Source organism: Rhincodon typus, chromosome 7 (assembly GCF_021869965.1).
Source record: "Rhincodon typus isolate 14 chromosome 7, sRhiTyp1.1, whole genome shotgun sequence".
In the NCBI taxonomy this organism is placed as follows: Eukaryota; Metazoa; Chordata; class Chondrichthyes; order Orectolobiformes; family Rhincodontidae; genus Rhincodon; species Rhincodon typus.
This window is the reverse complement of record NC_063338.1, coordinates 54,821,380-54,842,467: the sequence shown is the minus strand read 5'-3', so window position 1 is coordinate 54,842,467 and position 21,088 is coordinate 54,821,380. Positions and strand designations below refer to the sequence as shown.

The window sequence follows — 21,088 nt, the reverse complement described above, 5'->3', positions numbered from 1 at the left end:
GGCAAAAGAGCCAAACAAAGCTTTTGAAGCGTTAAAATGGGGCTCATAGAAACATAGAAAATTAGAACAGGGGTAAGCCATTCAGCCCTTTGAGCCTGACTTTGCCATTCAACATGATCATCCAACTCAGTATGAAGGTCTCAACTTCTCAACCTCACTCCTCAACTGAGGCATGATGGCTGTCAGGGTGGCTCTCAGGTTAAACTCACCATCAGTCATCTCTCTTTAAGGAGAGAGAAGCCCTATAGTTCTCTGGGATTCTGCAGCTTTATGTTCAAGATAATCAGACAGAGTCAACGTTGTTTTTGTGAAAGAAAAATCATGTTTGAGCAATCTATTAGAGTTCTTTGAGGAGGTAACTGGTCCTATGGATAAAGGGGTGGTGGATGTACTGTATTTAGTTTTCCAGAAGGTATTGCCACATCAAAGGTTATTGCAGAAAATAAAAACATAGGGTTGCTGTATTGGCAAGGATAGAAGACTTGCCGACCAACAGCAAAGAGATAGTAAGCATGAATAGGTCTTCTACAGGTTGGCAAGATATAACAAGTGGTGTGCCTCAGAGATCAAACGACTCCAAGCCAGTTATAAGATGTGGCAGCTTTGTACAGATCATCAGACAATTTTTTTTCTTATCACTTAAGTGCTCCAATCGATGGTCCTGGCAAGAGGACTTTGCAGACAATCTTGAAATTGTTCTGAATCATAGTCACACAGCATTAACTTCAGCCAAGACAAAGGCTAGATCACCTTAATTCACAATTTGACTGCTATTAGCTGGATAGCGGACCCTAAAGTCATTCACCATGTTTTCTAAGTTGCAAAATGTCATACTCCAGTATTGACAGAAAATGTTCATACAAATCGTGCTAGCCTGCAACCTAATTGTACTGCAGACATAATCAATAGGGTAATTAAACATATACGGACAGTCTGAATGCCTGTTCTAACAGGCATATCCTGTTATTCCTCCCAAAGAATAGCAGCAGTAACCAGCGTACAAGGCTTAGTAAACTTATGTTGAAAATGCTTAGAGCATCTCCAGAAGCTCTCAAATCCAAAAAACCATTTTGGTTAGCAATCAAAATTCTCAAAACATCTGCATATTCACCAAAGACATGTGGCAATGTATGTGGGACATCAGTAAGATCAAGAATTGGGAGTTGATTATGGAACCCATGTCAATTTTCTCTCGGCAGAGCTCAACTTTCAAGTTTCCGAGCTGACAGCTAATTAAGCCCGAAACGTCAGCTTTCCTGCTCCTCTGATGCTGCTTGACCTGCTGTGTTCATCCAGCTCTACACCTTGTTATCTCAGATTCTCCAGCATCTGCAATTCCTACTATCTCTAAGTATAACCATAATTTGCTTTTAAAAAGTATAAAAGTCAACTCTCGCAGATTACCAAATAATTTTCAACTTGCTTTTCTAGGAAACACTAGAGTGTCAAGGCTGGTGCAGAGACCCAGACAGTAAATTTGACAGTTTTCAATTTCCCACGTCCCTTCCCTATTATTATTCAATCTCCATCTACACCCAGTGGCTGTAAGATCTATCTCCAAAATGCTAACTTTTGTTTAGTTTTTCCAGAAGTTTGAACTTGGACCCCATGCCCTGAATGCCAGTACCACACTTTTTATTCCTCCCAGTAGTGCTCCAACATTATAGATCCTTATTCAGCAAAGCTAACACCTAGCTTACTCCTAAACACTACCATTGTTCCACGTCTCTAAGAACTTTTGCCAGGACAACAGATACCCTCCTGTATTATTTCTATGCATCGTGATTTCCCTCTCAATTCTCTGATATTTCAAAGCTACTTCCAAGCACTCTTTAATTCAGGGACCACTTTCCAGAACCATCTCTGCTTTTTCATCCTAACTCGATCTTTGGCCTGGAGAAAAGCACTCACCCTTCAGCACACCTGTATAATTATGGAATGCTTGATGTTTCTTTTAATGACATTTCAAATGTTTTGTAACAAATTTACCTGCTGAGTTCCTCCGCACCAAATGTTTTTTTTTGCAGTGACAGGAATATTGAAAGCAGTGCTAAATGTGAAAGAATCATCAATTGTGGTTTTGCTTGACATTCTGCCATTCATTATTCATGTCTATTTTCTAGCAAAGATCAGTGAACACAGGAATGTCAGGTCCCTTGATTTCATATTTTCTAATCTTTCAACCACAATGTAAATTTATGAATACTTAAACTATATAGAACTTTATTTCTTCAAGTAAATAACTTGCTAGAGCAAACAAAAAAACATATAGAATGTTATTTTTAAAATGCACTGTAACTTACTCCATACTTCTACCTCTTGCAGCTACAAAGTCTTTTATTTTACATGTTAAAGATGAAGAGGAAAACAACTTTGTTTTTGAACAAATCAGAACATATAGCCACATTGTAGATGAGATTTGGTTGGGCATCACATTTGACATAATTGGTAAGTAATGATTAAACGTACTGAATGAGGTAAAGTCAAGGATAAAGTACTTTTATGCCTTGATTCAAAAAAGTTAACTATTTCATTATAAGTATCGATAAACGTTTATTGCATGTTCTACTTTAATATCCACTCAGAACAATGTGGTCAGAAATTGCTGGAGAAACTCAGGAAGTCTGGCAGCATCTGTGGAGAGAAAACAGAGTTAACTTTTCGAGTCCAGTGACCTGTTGAGTTTCTCCACCAATTTCTGTTTTTGCTTCAGATCTTTTAGCATCTATTGTTTGTTTTATTGCAATGAGATGTTAAATATGTAAATAAAATGTGCCTTTTACAGATTTCCGAGCTAATAATATAAGATTATTTATGTAGTGTGTTAGTCTTCTATTTATTTAATATGTATTTTCCAAGTAAAACAAAAATTTGCTCATTTGCTCTACACATGACTTATTCCCAAATTGTTGCTTCAAGTACAGATCTTCAGGTCGTCAAGGTCAGTGAAGTGTGAAGCCCCTGATTTTCAGTCCATTAAATTATTAGGAAGGAAATTAAGCACTGCAGGTCCACCATTTTCCAAGCATTTTGCAAGTGTTGATCTTCAGAAGGTCATTTAATTGAAGGATCAGCATGAACTTGGCTGAAATACATAATTCTCTTATTATGACATGCTCACATCCAGCTGAACTATCTTGAGTGCCTTGGGTAGATTCACTGCTCCCAGTCTTTTCTGTTGGTATCAGTCTACACTACTGACACCAAGTAGGAAAGCATGCCACATGACATCTTTGGCAGACATGGGCTCAGTCTTGACAAACAAAATCATTCTATTCGGTAAACAAAAAGCAAAGAACTGCAGATGCTGGAAATCTGAATCAAAAGCAAAAATTGCTGGAAAAACTCAGCACGTCTGGCAACATCTATAGAGAAAAGGCAGAGTCAATGTTCCGGATCCACAACTTGATGAACTTTCAGTTATCAAAAAGTGTGGTTGGAGCCAAATTTTAACTCTGCTTTCTCTTCACAGCTGCTGCTGGACATGCTGAGTTTTTCCAGAAATTTCTATATTTTTAATTTTTTTTATTCCATATTGCTTAATAACTAGTTAAATTAAATCTGAGTTACGTGAGAGTCCATAATAAGATCTTAGCCTGTACTTTAAACTAATTCACATTATTGTTACTGAAACATTTTGGTAACGTGCTGCTGAGACAGTAAAGTGATGGAAGGTGTCATCAACAGTGCTATCAAGCAGCCCCTGCTCAGCAATAACCTGCTCAGTGACGCCCAGTTTGGGTTCCACCAGGGCCATTCAGCTCCTGACATCATTACAGCCTTGGTTCAAACATAGACAAAAGAGCTGAATTCCAGAGGTGAGGCGAGAGTGGCAGCCCTTGACGTCAAGGCTGCACTTGACTGAATGTGGCATCAATATACACTAGCAAAACTAGAATTAATGGGTATCAGGGGGCAAACTCTCCTCTGGTTGGAGTCATACTTGACACATAGAAAGGTGGTCATGGTTGTTGGAGGTCAGTCATCTCAGCTCCAGGACACATCTGCAGGTGTTCCTCAGGGTAATGTCCTAGGTCCAACCATCTTTAGCTGCTTCATCAATGATCTTCCCTCCTTCATAAGGTCAGAAGTGGGGATGTGCACTACGATTGCACAATGTTCAGCACCATTCACGATTCCTCAGATACTGAAGCAATCCATGTTCAAATGTGTCAAGATCTGGACAATATCCAGGCTTGGGCTGACAAGTGGCAAGTAACATTCGTACCACACAAATGCCAGTCATTGACCATCACCAACAAGAGACAATCCAGACACTACCACTTGAAATTCCATTGTGTTCCATCACTGAATCCCACACTAACAATATTCATGGGGTTGCCATCCACCAGAAACTCAACTGGACTCCCACATAAATGCAGTGGCAACAAGAACAGGTCAAAGGCTAGGAAGACTGTGGTGAGTAACTCTCCACCTGACTCCCCAAAGCCTGTCCACCACATTCAAGGCACAAGTCAGGACTGTGATGGAATACTCCCCACTTGCCTGAATGGGTGCAGCTCCAACAACAAAATAAGCTTGAAACCATCCAGGACAAAACAGCCCCTTTGATTGGCACTACATCCCACAAGCATTCTCTCCCTTCACCACTGAGGCTCAATTGCAGCAGTGTGTACCATCTACAAGATGCACTGCAGAAATTCACCAAAAATCCTTACCAGCTTCCAAACCCACGACCACTTCGATCTAGGACAAGGGCAACAGACAACATGGGAACACCACTGCCTTCCAGTTCCGCTTCAAGCCACTCACCATCCTGACTTGGAAATTTATCGGTGTTCCTTCAGTGTTGCTGGGTTAAAATCCTGGAATTCTCTTCCTAATGGCATTGTGGGTCAATCCACAGAATGTGGACTGCATTGGTTCAAGGAAGCAGCTCACCACCATCTTAAACACAATAAATGTTGGGCAGCCAGTGATGCCCACATCTCACAAATGAATTTAAGAACAGACTAGTTGCCCTTCCACTTGCCAAGAACTGTTCTTTAGACCCTGATGAGTAGAGCTTTTCATATGATGTCAGTGAGCATAAAAGGAAATCCGAGAGTCTTTATAAGTACGTCAACGGTAAAAAGGTATTAGAAGGAGAAGTTGGGCTACTTAGAGACCAAAAAATGAGCCATTTACACACTGAGGCAAGAGACGTGGCGGAGGTATTAAATGAATACTTTGTATTTGTCTTTACATGCAAGTTGGATGCTGCCTAGGCCATGGGGATACAGGAGGAAAATGTGACAGTACAGGAAAGATATGAATGCCTGTGTTATACTTTTGCAGTCCAAAGATGTGCAGTTAAGTGGATTGGCCATGCTAAATTATCCTGTTCTGTCCAGAGATGTGTGGGCTAGGTGGATTAGCCATGGTAAATGTGGGGTTACGGGGATAGGGAAGGGGTGAATGGGTCTTAGTGAGATGCTTTTCAGAGGGTTGGTGCAGAGTTGATGGGCTGAATGACCTCTATCTGAACTGTAGGGATTTTATGATTCTAGGTTTGAGAATGGTTCTAGGGATCAGATACTTCAGTTATGAGGAAAGATTGGAGAAGTTTCTCTTGGCGAGGAGAAAATGAAGAGGTGATTTCCAAATTATGAGGGGTCTGGAGAAGGAGAAACAGTTCTCACTTGTAAATGAATCAAGAACCAGAGTGCACAGTTTGAAAGAATTGTGTAAAAGAAGCAAATACAAGCTGAGAGAAACCTTTTTCTCACAGCGAATACCTGAAAGTGTGGTTGGGGTAGATTCAATTGAAGCATTCCGGAATGTATTGGATAATTATTTAAAAAACAAACAATGTGCAGGGTTACAGGGAAAAGGGAAGAGACTGCCACCAAGTTAAAATACTTAGGGAGCCAGTACAGACGCAAAGTACTGAAAAGTCCTTTTGCACCATTGCGATTTCCATTTTCAGTTACTAACTGTCCTTTATAACAAATACGACCATGGACATCTGCAAGATTCCCGTCCTTTAACAGACGTTCAGAGGAATTTATATAACATCCTCTTCATATATGGTTTTCCAACCCCTTTTCGACATTGCTTCAGTTAAATTTCTTACGTCACACAATGCCAACTACAATTGCATGCTGATCGATAAGGGAAAACAAATCTTGAAAATAATCATGTAGAAAATTGTTTTAGATCCAACATCTTTAAATTTTTGTTTTATTTCCCAGAAACATTTCCCAACAACAGTTAATCACAGTTCTTTTGACAGCTAGATTACATTAATCGTGCCTGTACTTGCCAAACTCTTAGTGGATTACTTCTATGTATTTCACCTCAGGAAACAACAAATACATTTCAGATAATGCGTTGTATCAAACAACACTGGTGCCTGTTAATCATGAGCAGTGCTGATGTGATATCTTAACCAGCAATCATCACAGGATGTTGTCTACTTATCTGAATGATGGTGAGAAACAGTGTTGGTGTGTTGAACTGCTACATTTGTGCAACCAGTTTTGCTAGGATATTGCTTTGAATGTGCTTGATTACAGTTAACTTCATTCCATTACATTTCAGATAATGCAGTCAAGTGGCTTGATGGAACCCCAGTGACTTATTCAAATTGGGGTACAGAAGAGCCTGCAGCAAATAATTTTACTGTTGGTTTATGTGCTGCAATGAGATCCTCAGATGGTGCATGGTTTATGACTGACTGTGGTGAGCGTCTTGGAGCTGTCTGTCAAACAGGTATGCAGAAAAAATCTTCAAGGATCCATTTGAGATATTTAAACTAATGAAACACTTATTAATAAACATGACAGTAATTTAAAGTTACTAAGACTAACCAGATGCATCTTGATATGCAAAATAAATGAATGAGTTTTCACAGATGTGGAATCATATCCAATGAGAAACTGTGTCAGGTTCAGTCCCCACCTGTGCTAACCTTGGTGTTCTGTTTGTGGAATCAGCCAGAATTCCTGCTCCAGAATGCTCAGACTGGAGAATTCTGCTGAAGGCTTGTATAAAGACTGGATTTGATTGTCACTGTTAATCCAACCTTCATATTCTTTGTTGAGAAGCATACACAAATATTAACCACTTATTGAGTGTTATATCTTAGAGAGGAGCAGCATGGAGTTTGCTGCTGCTCCTGGGATTGCAGGCTTAATTAAAGATTTATTATAGTTTTTTTTAAACAGTTTTACAGTTATTATAGTCATTATAGTTTACTAATAAGATTTTTTTCCATTTTGTTTTATTAACATTCAAAAAAAACCAAAGAAAACAGTTATGATTTTTTTTCAAGTGGACTTTTTTTTCAAACGTTTTTTTCAAGGGTCTACAGTGAACAGCTAAGTTTTTTTTTACTTCTTAATTCAGAAATTTAAAAAGTTTATGTATTTTAAACATTTTTTTTAAAAAACCAAACAGCTTTTTTTTAAATAAGGAGTTGTGCTTTCATTCCAGAGAGTCAGCTCTGGAGAAGATTATTTTTTTCTTCGAGGAATTTATTGAAGAAGAATCGTTTTTATTAAGTTAATCAGCTAAGTGGTTGATTTTATTTAATTTTTATATGTTTGACATATATATTAATTTTCTTTTCTATTTAAACATTTTCTGTAGGTAATGAAAGGTAGTTTATTTTATGTATAAGGTGTTATTGAAACATTTATTTTTGTTAGGCTTACTGATATTAAGGCCATACATAAGGTACGGAGTGAGATGGTTAGTAGATTTAGAAAAGCTATTACCCAGCAGGATCAGTCAGATAGATGGGTGACTGTCAGGAAAGATAGGAAGGTAGTTCAAATGTCAGCGGTGGATATTCCTGTACCAAATAGATATTCAGTTTTCGGAACAGTTTAAGGGGATAGTCTCTATGAGGAAAATGGAGGGGCCAGTCAATTATTAGACACTTGGAATAATTCTTATGTTAGGCAGCGTTTGACAAGATTTAATGCAATTATTGGTTCACATGGATTGACATACCACTGGCAAGAGAAACACTAGCAACGCTGACAGAAGAACGAGACGCGAGTGACACCATCTCCACAGACAACATGCTGAAACCACTGGACCTATGCCTCACGACCCACTTTATCTTTAATGGCCAAATCTATGAACAGATCAATGGGACACCAATTGGGTCAGCTATCTCCGGACTAATAGCAGAATTGGTGACGCAGAGACTCGAAAACATGGCCCTTCCGCAAATCCAACCCAAACCATGGATCCGATACTTGGACGACACTTTCATCATCATCAAACGGACCAAACTAGAGGAGACACACCAACTAATAAACAACACTGTCACTGGCATCAAATTCACCAGGGAGGAGGAAAAGAACACACAGCTCCCATTCCTGGATGTCATGATAGAACGCAGGACCAATGGGGAATCCCTGACAAAGGTACACAGAAAAGCCACACGCACTGACCTAGTACTGAATTTCAACAGTAACCACCCAACACCCACAAACAAAGTTGCGTGAAAACACTGTTTAAACGAACGACAACATACTGTAGTAACCCAGAACTATGCCAAAAAGAAGAGTACTTCCACCAAGTATTTAAGGACAACGGATACCTGAACAACTGGATCCAACTATGCCTATCACATGAATAACAACAGGAAGATACCGCACACCCTAACATAGTCATCACGCTACCATACATCAAGAACATATCCGAACTGACCACAAGACACCTACAACCATTGGGCATCAGAGGAGCACACAAACCCACGTCAACCCTACACCAACTGCTAACTTGAAATAAAGACTCCTTACCCATTCTGGACAGAACCAATGTAATATATAAAATCCCATGCAAGGACTGTGACAAACATTATATTGGACAGACAGGAAGAAAATTGGCCACAAGAGTACATGAACACCAACTAGCAACAAAAAGACACGATCAATACTCACTCATCTCCATTCACATGGATAAGGAGAACCATTTGATTGGGACAACACCAGGATCCTAGGACAGGCCAAACAGAGAGAAGCATGGGAATCCCTAGAGGCCTGGTTCTCCACCAAGAAGGCCATCAACAAACACTTAGAATTAGACCCTATATATACACCAAATGGGGTAATCAAATCCAACGGACCCCAGAGTTTAAATACCAGGTGGGAAAACACAATGGCGCTTCATCGGAGGCTGCACTGATGATGTTAACCAGCAGGATAATGAAACGTCAGCGGACTAACAGACCAGCTCGGCAAGCAAACCAACCACAGCATCCACAACCCGAGCTACAAATCTGCTCAAAAACCTTAGACTTTTATTGTTATAGGGGCATAGACAGGTGATTCTGTGGCAGTGAGTATAAATTTAGGATGGCTTATTGCTTTCCTGGTGCTAGGATTAAGGACATTCCTAAACGTTTCAAGCGTATTGTTAAAGGTGAGATTGAGAAGCCAGAAATTATTGTACACATTGGTAGGAATGTCATTTTAGGGAAAAGATTAAAGCAGTACAGAGTGAATTTGTGGGGTTAAGTAGAAGATTTATTTCAATGCAAGGGTTCTTACAGGTAAGGCTGATGAATTCGGGGCATATTTGAGAACATGGGATTGGGACGTCATAGCTATTACAGAAACTTGGCTGAGAGATGGAAAAGACTGGCAGCTCAATGTTCCCAGTTTTATATACAATAGAAAGGATAGAAGAGGAGAAAAGAAAGGACGGGAGTGTGGCATTTTTGATTAAGGAATACATTACTCCTCGGGAAGATATTTCTGAAAAATAGTCCAGTGAAAATATATGGGTAAAAATTATAATAAGGAAGGAAAGATCACTTTGATGGGATTGTACTCTAGGCCCCCCAGTAGTAAGAGAGAAATTGAGAAACAAATATGTAGGGAGATCTCGGATATATGTAAGCTAATAAGGTTATAATAATGGGGGATTTTAATTTTCCAAACATTGACTAAAGAATTTGTCAAATGTGCTGAAGAAAATTTTCTTCATCAATATGTAGATACTCCTACTAGAAAAGGAACAAAACTAGACTTTCTTTTGGGTAATAAGGCAGGGCAGGTGATGGAAGTAAAAGCGGGGGAACACTTTGGGTCTAGCGATCATAATTCTATTATTTTCAAATTGGTTATGGAAAAGGATAAGCCTTCCATAAATGTTAAAATTTTTAATTGGAGTAAGGCAAATTTTAATGGTATGAGACAAGAACATTCAAAAGTTGAATGGAATAGACTGTTCACAGGTAAAAGGACATCTGACAAGTGGGAGGTGTTCATGAGTTTGATGATAAGAGTTCAGCGGCATTTTGTTCCTGTTAGAGTGGAGGGTAAGGCTGGTAAGATTAAGGAACAATGGATGAATAAAGATATTGAGGTTCTAGTCAATAATAAAAGAGAAAATTGTATTAGATGTAGCCAACTTGGTTCAATTGAATCTCTTAGTCAATATAAAGACTATAGGGGCGTTCTTAAGAGAGAAATCAGGAAGGCAAACGGGGAATATAAGATAGCATTGACAAATAAGGTTAAGGGTAATCCAAAGAGATTCTACAAATACATTAAGAGCAAGAGGGTAACTAGAGAGGGGGTAGGGGCTCTTAAAGATCAAGGAGGTTGTCTTTATGTTGAACCCCAGGAGATGGGAGAGATACTAAATGAACATTTTGCATCAGTTTTTACTGTAGAAAAAGAAATGGAGTCTAGAGAATGCAGAGAAATAAACTTTGATGTTTTAAAAACAGTTCACGTTACAGAAAAGTAAGTTCAGGATGTCTTAGAGAATATAAAGGTGAATAAATCTCTGGGATCTGATCTAATGTATCACAGAATGTTGTGGGAAGTAAGGGAGGAAGTTACGAGACCCCTTGCAGAAATATTTGGATCATCCGTAACTATGAGTGAGGTGCCTCATGACTGGAGGGTGGCTAATGTTGTACTTTGTTTTAAGAAAGGTTGTAAGGAGAAACCAGAGAACTATAGACCTGCGAGTCTTACTTCAATTGTGGGTAAATTGTTGGAGTTGATTATAAAAGATAGGATTTATGGACATTTAGAGAGGGAAAAATTGATTAGGGATAGTCAGCATGGTTTTGTGCCAGGAAAATCAAATCTCACAAACTTGATTGACTTTCTTGAGGAAGTTACCAAAAAGATTGATGATGGCAGAGCAGTAGACATTGTTTGCTGGGATTTTAATAAAGCCTTTGACAAGATTCCATGCGGTAGACTAATTAGTAAAGTTAGGCCACATGGGATTCAGGGTGAGCTTGCCAATTGGATACATAATTGACCTAACTGCAGGAGACAGAGAGTAATGGTAGAAGGCTGGTTTTCGGACTGGAGGCCTGTGACCAGCGGTGTTCCACAGAGATTGTTCTGGGTTCTCTTCTGTTTGTCATTTATATAAATGATTTAGATGATTAATATAGAAGGCATGGTTAGTAAGTTTGCAGATGTCACCAAGATTGGTGGCATTGTAGACAATGAAGAAGGCTTTCTAAGATTACAAAGGGATCTTGATCAAATGGGTCAATGGGCTGAAAAATGGCAGATGGAGTTCAATCTGGATAAATGTGAGGTATTGCATTTTGGTACAACAAACAAAGGTGGGGCTTATACAATTAATGGTAGGGCCTTGTGTAGTGTTGTGGAACAGAGGGACCTAGGGGTACTGGTACATAATTCTTAAAGTTTACGTCACATTCAGACTTTATGGTTAAAAAGGTATTTGGCATGTTTGTCTTCATGGGTCAGTCCTCTGAGTACAGGAGTTAGGACGTTATGTTGAGGTTGTACAGGACATTGGTGAGGCCTCTTCTGGAATACTGTGTCCAGTTCTGGTCGCCCAGTTATAGGCAGGATATTATCAAGCTGGAGAGGGTTCAGAAGAGATTTACCAGGATGTTGCGGGGTATGGAAGGTTTGGGTTATAAGGAAAGGCTGGATAGGCTGGGACTTATTTGACTGGAGCATAAGAGGTTGAGAGGTGACCTGATAGAAGTTTATAAAATAATGAGAAGTATAGATAGAGTTGATGGTAGTTGTCTTTTGCCGAGGATGGGGAGTTTCAAGACTACGGGACACATTTTTAAAGTGAGAGGAGAGAGATTTAAAAAATACATAAGATGCAAATTTTTTTACATAGAGGGTGGTTTGTGTGTGGAGTGAACTTCTGATGAAGTGGTGGATGTGGGTACAATTAGAATGTTTAAAAGACATTTGGATGGATATATGAATAGAAATGGTTTGGAAGGATATGGGCCAGGAACAGACAGGTTTAGTTTAGTTTAGTTTGGGATTGTGTTCGGCCTGGACTGGTTGGACTGAAGGGTCTATTTCTGTGCTTTGTGACTCTGACTCTACAAGACCATAACCTGTGTAATCATATGGCAACACGCATGCAAGAGAAGAAAATTAGTGAGAAAGAGAGTGAGAGAAAAATGTGTGAAACATAAAATAATGACCTGTGTAGCATCTATACCATTTGATTTAGTAAGAAGAAAACTGAGGTCTTTTAAACTGAGGCCAGTTTTACAAGCACTAATCACTTTCAAAGCTTCCAATGGGTAGGCAGCAAGCACACGACCATTGTAAGTTGGAGGTACACTGTCCACAATACTGTTACAGTTCAAAAAAAATCATGCAGTGCTCACAACTGAAATTAACATTCAGGTGATGGCATAGTGGTAACATCACTGGACTAGTAATCCAGAACCCCAGCTCAATATTCTGGGTTCGCATCTCACCATGGGGTGAGATGATAAAATTTGAATTCAATTACAAATAAAAGTGTGGGATAGAGTCCATTGTTGTTTAAAAACCCATCTGGTTCACTTTAGGGAAGGAAACTTGCTGTCTTTACCCAGTCTGGCCTACATATCACTCCAGATCCACAGCAATGTGGTTCACTATTACCTGTCCTTTGGGGAATTAGGCCACAACTGCTAGCCTAGCCAGTGATGCTGTCAACCCATGAAGAAATGAAAAGAAGGCCCAAGGTCTCCAGTCTGACCTGATACAGTTGGTGCTTCACCTAGATAAATAATGCTACTGGGTAAGATTTTATAGAGTCGTAGAATTATACAGCACAGAAACAGTTTTGAAATATAATTCATTTAAGGTGGAGCCTGGCCACCACCTACTGTCTTAACACACCTTTTGTTTACAGCCCTCCAAAAATTTTTCTCAAATGGTGGTGGAAAAAGGGTATTTGAATATTTTTAAGGTAGTGGTCAATGGATTCCTGATGAGCATGTGGTGAAAGGTTATCAGGGTAGGCAGGAATATAGAGTAATCAGATCAACCACGATCCGATAGAACAGGGGCCAAGTGGCATATCCTGTTCCTAATTCATTTGTTAGTATGAATTGTATTTGCTAGTTCTGTACTGCCAGAGATATGACAGTTCAGGATTTCTACTGACCTGTTTACTCACACTTTGATATGTCCAAGGTTAGGAGTCTGAAGGTGTAGAGCTGGATGAACACAGCAGGCCAAGCAGCATCAGAGGAGCAGGAAAGCTGACGTTTCGGGTGTGGACCCTTCTTCAGAAATGGGGGAGGGGAAGGGAATTGTGAAATAAATAGAAACGGGGAGGCAGATGGAAGATGGATAAAGGAGCAGATAGGTGGAGAGGAGACAGACAGGTCAAGGAGGTGAGGATGGAGCCAGTAAAGGTGAGTGTAGGTGGGGAGTTAGGGTGGGGGTTGGTCAGTCCAAGGAAGACGGACAGGTCAAGGGGGCGGGATGAGGCTAGTAGGTAGGAGATGGGGGTGGGGCTTGAGGTGGGAGGAATGGATAGGTTGGAGAAAGGATGGACAGGTTAGGGAGGCGGGGACGACCTGAGCTGGTTTTGGGATGCGGTAGGGGGAGGGGAGATTTTGAAGCTTGTCAAGTCCACATTGATACCATTGGGCTGCAGGGTTCCCAAGCGAAATATGAGGTGCTGTTCCCGCAACCTTCGGGTGGCATCATCGTTCCGCACACCGACGTCGCTCCGCCCACCGCCTCCACAGCCAGCAGGTCCAGAGGAGAAAGTAACACCCAGCCCTGTTGGGTCTTCACCATCCCCCCAGACCTCCCCCTCACTGAGGACGAATGGTCAGTCCTCAGTAAAGGGCTCACCTTCATACCCCTCCGCCCTAACATCAACGAATACTGCTCACGCTTGGACGTTGAAAAGTTTTTCCGCCGCCTCCGCCTCCGCACTTACTTTTGTAATCCTGAGCATGAGCCTAACCCTCCCTCGACTGACCCCTTCTCCCACCTCCAACACACACCCTCCTCCTGGATACCACCCCAAGGCCTCCTACCTTCCCTCGATCTCTTCATTTTCAACTGCCGTCGAGACATCAATCGCCTCAACCTCTCCACCGCTCTCACCCACTCCAATCTCTCCCCCACAGAACATGCAGCCCCTCGCTCTCTCCGCTCCAATCTCAACCTCACTATAAAACCCGTGGACAAGGGAGGCGCAGTTGTAGTATGGCACACTGACCTCTACATCGCCGAGGCCAGACGCCAGCTCTCTGACACCTTCTCCTACCACCCCCTTGATCATGACCCCACCCCCGACCACCAAAACATCATCTCCCAGACCATCCACAACCTCATCACTTCAGGTGACCTCCCACCCACAGCCTCCAACCTCATCATTCCCCAACCCCGCACTGCCCGTTTCTATGTCCTTCCCAAAATCCACAAACCTGACTGCCCTGGTTGACCCATTGTCTCCACCTGCTCCTGCCCCACCGAACTCATCTCCACTTATCTCGACTCCATTTTCTCCCCGTTGGTCCGGGAACTCCCTACCTACGTCCATGACACCACCCACGCCCTCCACCTCCTCCAAAACTTCCGATTCCCTGATCCCCAACACCTCATCTTTACCATGGATGTCCAGACCCTATACACTTGCATTCCCCATGCAGAAGGCCTAAAGGCCCTCTGCTTCTTCCTGTCCTACAGGCCCAACCAGTCCCCATCCACTGACACCCTTATCCGCTTAGCCGAACTCGTCCTCACCCTCAACAACTTCTCTTTCAATTCCTCCCACTTCCTACAGACAAAGGGGGTGGCCATGGGTACCTGCATGGGCCCAAGCTATGCCTCCCTCTTTGTAGGATACGTGGAACAATCTCTCTTCCAAAGCTACACTGGCTCTATCCCCCACCTCTTCCTCCGTTACATTAATGACTATATCGGCGCCGCCTCGTGCTCCCATGAGGAGCTCGAACAGTTCATCCACTTCACTAACACCTTCCACCCCAACCTTAAGTTCACCTGGACCATCTCCAATACCTCTCTCCCCTTCCTGGACCTCTCTGTTTCCATTTCTGGCAACCACCTGGAAACCGATATCCATTTCAAGTCTACCGACTCCCACAGCTACCTAGAACGCACCTCCCCTCACCCACCTTCCTGCAAAAATGCCATCCCCTATTCCGAATTCCTTCGCCTCTGCCGCATCTGCTCCCAAGATGAGGCATTCCATTCCCGGACATCCCAGATGTCCTCGTTTTTCAAACCGCAACTTCCCCTCCACAGTGGTCGAAAACGCCCTCAACCGTGTCTCTCTCATTTCCCACAACTCATCCCTCGCACCCCCTCCCTGCAATAACAACCAAAACAGAATCCCCCTCGTTCTCACGTATCACCCCACCAACCTCTGCATCATCCTCCGACACTTCCGCCATCTGCAATCTGACCCCACTACCAAAGACATTTTTCCCTCCCCACCCTTATCTGCCTTCCGGAGGGACCACTCTCTCCGTGACTCCCTCGTCTGCTCCACACTCCCCTCCAGCCCCACCACACCCGGCACTTTTCCCTGCAACCGCAGGAAGTGCTACACCTGCCCCTACACCTCTCCCCTCACCCCCATCCCAGGCCCCAAGAAAACCTTCCATATTAAACACATGTTCACCTGCACATCTGCTAATGTGGTATACTGCATCCGCTGTACCGGATGTGGCCTCCTCTACATCAGGGAAACCAAGCGGAGGCTTGGAGACCGCTTTGTGGAACACCAATGCTCGGTTCATGACAACCGACTGCACCTCCCAGTCGCGAACCACTTCAACTCCCCCTCCCACTCCTTGGACAACATGTCCATCCTGGGCCTCCTGCAGTGCCACAACGATGCCGCCCGAAGGTTGCAGGAACAGCACCTCATATTTCGCTTGGGAACCCTGCAGCCCAATGGTATCAATGTGGACTTCACAAGTTTCAAAATCTCCCCTCCCGCTACCGCATCCCAAAACCAGCCCAGCTCGTCCCCGCCTCCCTAACCTGTTCTTCCTCCCACCTATCCCCTCCTCCCACCTCAAGCCCCACCCCCATCTCCTACCTACTCACCTCATCCCGCCCCCTTGACCTGTCCGTCCTCCCTGGACTGACCAATCCCCTCCCTAACTCCCCACCTGCACTCACCTTTACTGGCTCCATCCCCACCTCTTTGACCTGTCTGTCTCCTCTCCACCTATCTTCTCCTCTATCCATCTTCCATCCTCCTCCCCCTCTCTCTCTCTTTATTTCAGAACCCCCTTCCCCTCCCCCATTTCTGAAGAAGGGTCCAGAGCCGAAACGTCAGCTTTCCTGCTCCTCTGATGCTGCTTGGCCTGCTGTGTTCATCCAGCTCTACACCTTGTTATCTCAGATTCTCCAGCATCAGCAGTTCCCACGATCTCAGAATCTGAAGATCAGGATTAAGTGACATACCTTTAATTGTATCAATGAAGTGCATGTCCTATGGACCTGTTGGAATTTCTGAGCAATGCTTTACTGTTGTGTTGGCAGAGGAGAGTTAGGTATTCGGGTAATTTGAAGTTGGACAAACATCTTCAAAAATTCTTGGTCACTGATCTTTCAGTCTCCAATCAGTAGTCACTTAGCCCTTCAAATCCATATGTTTGGTCCATTGTTTTGTGAAGATATACCTACTGCATTTGTACAGCAGACAGAACTAACAGAATGTCTGGGTTAGCACACTATCCCACTCGTCCCAATCCAAAAAGGAACATCAAAATGGAAGATGTAAAATAGAAGGACACTATCAAAATTTTTCTTCAGAACCATAACAGGACAGAATCTGTTCCAGTCATAATTCCTGTCCCACAGATGCCAGTGCGCTCAATTTCTGCCCTTGTTGATTTCTAAGGTTATTATTTTAGTTATGAAACGAAAATTCATCATGTATGTTTGTTGTCACATATTTTAAAGATTGCAGAACTGTATAACAAAACTAGATGGCAGTAAGAATACCTCTTGCCATGATATAAGTTACCTGTATTGGCTTGGTGTGCTATCAACATGAATTTATGACTGCATGCCGTATGATAATACATGCAATTTTCAATTATGTCTAACTGTCATTCTGTGCACTATGGGTGTGAAATGTAATTTTTTTCAATATTCAGCATAACAATATTCCTGTTTTCCTCATTGATGGTATTAAAGGGCTGAATTTTCCACTGGCTGTCAGAGGGCCAGGAATCTCGGGTAAACCCGCATTGTGATGTCTCCAATACATTTGTGCCTCCATGGGGATTTCCCAGAGACAGACTTGGAAGAGCAATAGCTGCAGACTCGAAAGAGGTAGACAGTCAATTTAGATAATTGAGGATCTGTTTTCAAACAACGCTCGTATTTCCCCACTGTTGAAGTGACATCTTCCCCAAAAAATACAACTCAGTCAAGGTTGACTATAATCAGGAGACCAACTCACCAATAGGACTAGAAAAATCCATAGCCCAATGATGGGGTCACAGGGATAAAAGGCCGCAACCACATGTGTCACTATTCTTGTGGACAGGTTTTCTCTCCACTCTGATTAACCCTGCTGTCTTCAAGCTTCTTTATTGATCATGTCTTTGTACACAACCTGGAGGTGCCCTTGTGTTTACCTGCAGGCCTCCTGGTGGGGCTGCTGGTCTATAACATCTCCAGGCCCTTTGTTTGGGCTTTTCAGCCTCAGAACCTGCCTGTCATCCTTCCTTATGTAGCTGTCTCCCAGAAGGTTGCAGATTGAGTGGGTCTGACAACAGTTTCCCAATGCCCACTGGAAAATTCAGCCAGGTACAACTTAATATTTGATATCATATTACTTCAGACATATTAAGTAAAATTACTGCATGTCTGTATGACTTATTTATATCAACATTTCAGATTTGAGTGGACGTACCTACATCCCAAAACTACAAGGTAAGTTGCCTAAACATGTATTTTATGGGCAAAGTACAAATAAAATGTATTTTGTATTAAATTAGATAAATAGGCCCAGGCCTTTACTAAACTGTCAACCTTTGGAAACCTTTGTCATAGAAACCAATACCCATTGATCATCCAAATCTACTGTTACACTTTCCAAAGGACACCAAAATTGCTGCCAGAATTTTGCTAGTTCAAATTTAGAGTAAATGCTCCAAAGTCATACATGCTGCTTTATTCTTTCAGATAAAAAAAATCATAGAATACAATATGACTAAAGCATCACTTGGACTCACTCATTCATATCAAATGAGTAGCCCTGATAATGTATTAAATTGCAAGGAATAACACACCTAATATTATAAAACAGCTGTCCTCCAGTTCTCTATAATGACTGCCAAAGGAAGTCACTAATAATAATTTTCAAACACATGGATGGCCTATCCATTGCACTTTGCATATCTATAACATTTCAAGTATAACATATTACCTTCTTCAATTTTTCCAAGTTATTTAAAGAAACACGAGAAAGAAAGTTTCACTAACATTTCAAATAATAGTAATATTGAATTTTCAACGTCAGAATTCATTTGAGACAAAATTTTCCGGTTAGCAGAATCTCCATGCTAACGGCTTCTTTTTGCTCATACATTCAAATTCCACAATAATCTAAATTTATTCACTTTTGCACCAGTGGCAACGTTGTATCTTAATTTATATTTAACAGGGTACCTGTCACAACACCAAAGCAATCATTTTTTAAAAAGTATCACCAGTGAATAAGAGAAGCGTGCATTTATACACTGCAACATGTTTGAGAAATTTGAAAAAACACAATGTCAGTCTTAAACTTTAGGCTGTTTTAATTGAGGTGACTTTCACCATGTTTTTGTTCATCTGACCTAATGTCTCTTACGTGGCCCAGTGGCACATTTTATAATTCTCACGTGAAATGTGCTGATAAGCTTAACTACATTGAAGATATCGAAATATAGATGGTTGTCATCTTGAATTATTATTGAGTTAACCTTTTTCAATATGTTTGCATGTCAGCAAAATTGGCACAGAATTAAATTTGAGTATATAATAATCAAATCATCATTAATTTCTAAGAAGAAAAATGAGGTTTTGTAGAAATTGATTCAGATTTCTACCTAAGTATTAAATTTTACAGAATAGTAGATGACTATTTGACCAATAATGAATGTTCTTTGGAAAAAAGAAACTATCCATTTCTTGTACATTTTTAAACATTAGTATGTACCATCATTTCTTTTAAAAGTTATTATGGATTCAGCTGTCACCACTGTTTAGGTTTTGGATGTTCCACACCAAAATTTGCATGTATACAAATATATGAGGGCTCTGTGTCACAGGTTTACTGTCCCTGCCTCTGGGCCAGAAGGTCCAGGTTCATGCCCCATCTGCCTCAGATACATCATAATGTGTCTGAACATGTTTATTAAAATATCTACAAACATACAGTACTTTTTAAATATTTTGAGAGATGTATAGCTTCTGCTTCATTTAAAATTTTAAAGCCTTTTCTTTGCCCTAACTTTATCAACAGGAAAGCAACCACTTCCTTCATCTTTCCCAAAACCATGGTGGCCATGCAGCCCTTTTGTTAAAATGTACATTAATTGGATTTTCTGTAAGTGTATTTTTTTCTTTCCACAGGATACGAAATTGGAAATGGAACAGTACTTAAAATTGTAATAGCATTGGTGGTAACCGTGATTATTGTTTTGGGTACTATTGGGTTCTGGTATCTTTGGAAGAGGAATCAACCTTCTTTCAGATTCTCAGGAAATGCATATTATAGACAAACTACCCCTGAAGGTACCGATTGTGATGGAAATATTCTTATTGCAGCATTTGAAAGGAATGGTGGAAATTAACTAAGTGAATCCATACACTTACAGCACAAGAAAGACTTTTTGGACTTAAGATTTTAAATGATGGATTTAAATGTTGACCCGAGATTCAGCAATTTAATACTCATTTAAACATAGGTTTAATCATTGTCATACAATGTGGATGCAATTTTCTGCACATTGTGCATTCTCTATAAGGATTTCGCACTTATCAATTTTCCTAGATTAAGAGGCAGGCTTTGGTTGAAGAGCTTGTCATATTTACATAAAGTGCGCAAACATTTCATTTGTTCAGTATTGGAAACAGCATTGTATTCTAGTGTTCTAAATTTTAATGACTTGACATGTGCATATATCCATTCAGTTGAAATTGTGTGTTCAGTTGTATAATTTGTGTGGATTTAATGCAGTTTGATGGCGTTGAAACCAAGGTAGAGGCAATGTACAATCTCATGGGAGGCTGTGTTTCAGAGGCATGTTGCTGGAACTCTAGGCCAAATGTTTACACACCACAGGAATTAGTTGGTTTACCGTAATGTCTGCTTCAGAAGTTGTGCTGTGTTTTACTGGTTTAATTAAACTAACCCACAGAGTTAATTAATCCTTGGACAGACAGGAGTTTCTTGTCTTGCCCTTTGTTGGGAACAGCAATTCCCTCCATTCCCATGCCACCTTAAGAAAAATCAACTGTGAGCTATCCCTGAATCATGGGGCCACCTTTTGTTTGCCCTTCTGACATTTTAATGGTAACAGCATCTTACTACACTGCACTGGATTGAGCGCTGCAGACACAGGAGATGTAAGTTTTGGGCCAGGGTGGTGAGCAGTCTGTGTCTCGAAACCGAGCGATCTGTGTCTTGCAGGTGAAAGCTGCTGGTCAGTGGCAGAAAGTTGGTCCGCAACAGTGCAAAAAAACTTTTGAGGTAATGCGGGCAGGTCTGACTGTCATTCAACAAAGTTGCGAGCACCTGTCTCCTATCCCCTGAAGTTAAGATAGCTCAGTTTCTGTGCTGTTTCTTGTGAATTAGCTGGCTATCCAGTGAACCCATT

At 41.3% G+C, this 21,088-nt stretch overlaps 1 protein-coding gene across 1 annotated transcript in view; it reads left to right on the top strand.

Annotated features, from left to right (window-relative positions):
* Positions 1–20,229, top strand: part of pla2r1 (phospholipase A2 receptor 1) — a 120,667-nt gene extending 100,438 nt beyond the window's left edge. The window contains exons 22-25 of the mRNA XM_048599216.1: positions 2,326–2,448; positions 6,544–6,714; positions 18,120–18,155; positions 19,842–20,229. Of these exons, the coding sequence (XP_048455173.1) occupies positions 2,326–2,448; positions 6,544–6,714; positions 18,120–18,155; positions 19,842–20,062 (551 nt within the window). The 3' untranslated portion in view covers positions 20,063–20,229. The remainder of the gene's footprint in view (positions 1–2,325; positions 2,449–6,543; positions 6,715–18,119; positions 18,156–19,841) is intronic.
* The last annotated feature ends 859 nt before the right edge of the window (positions 20,230–21,088 follow it).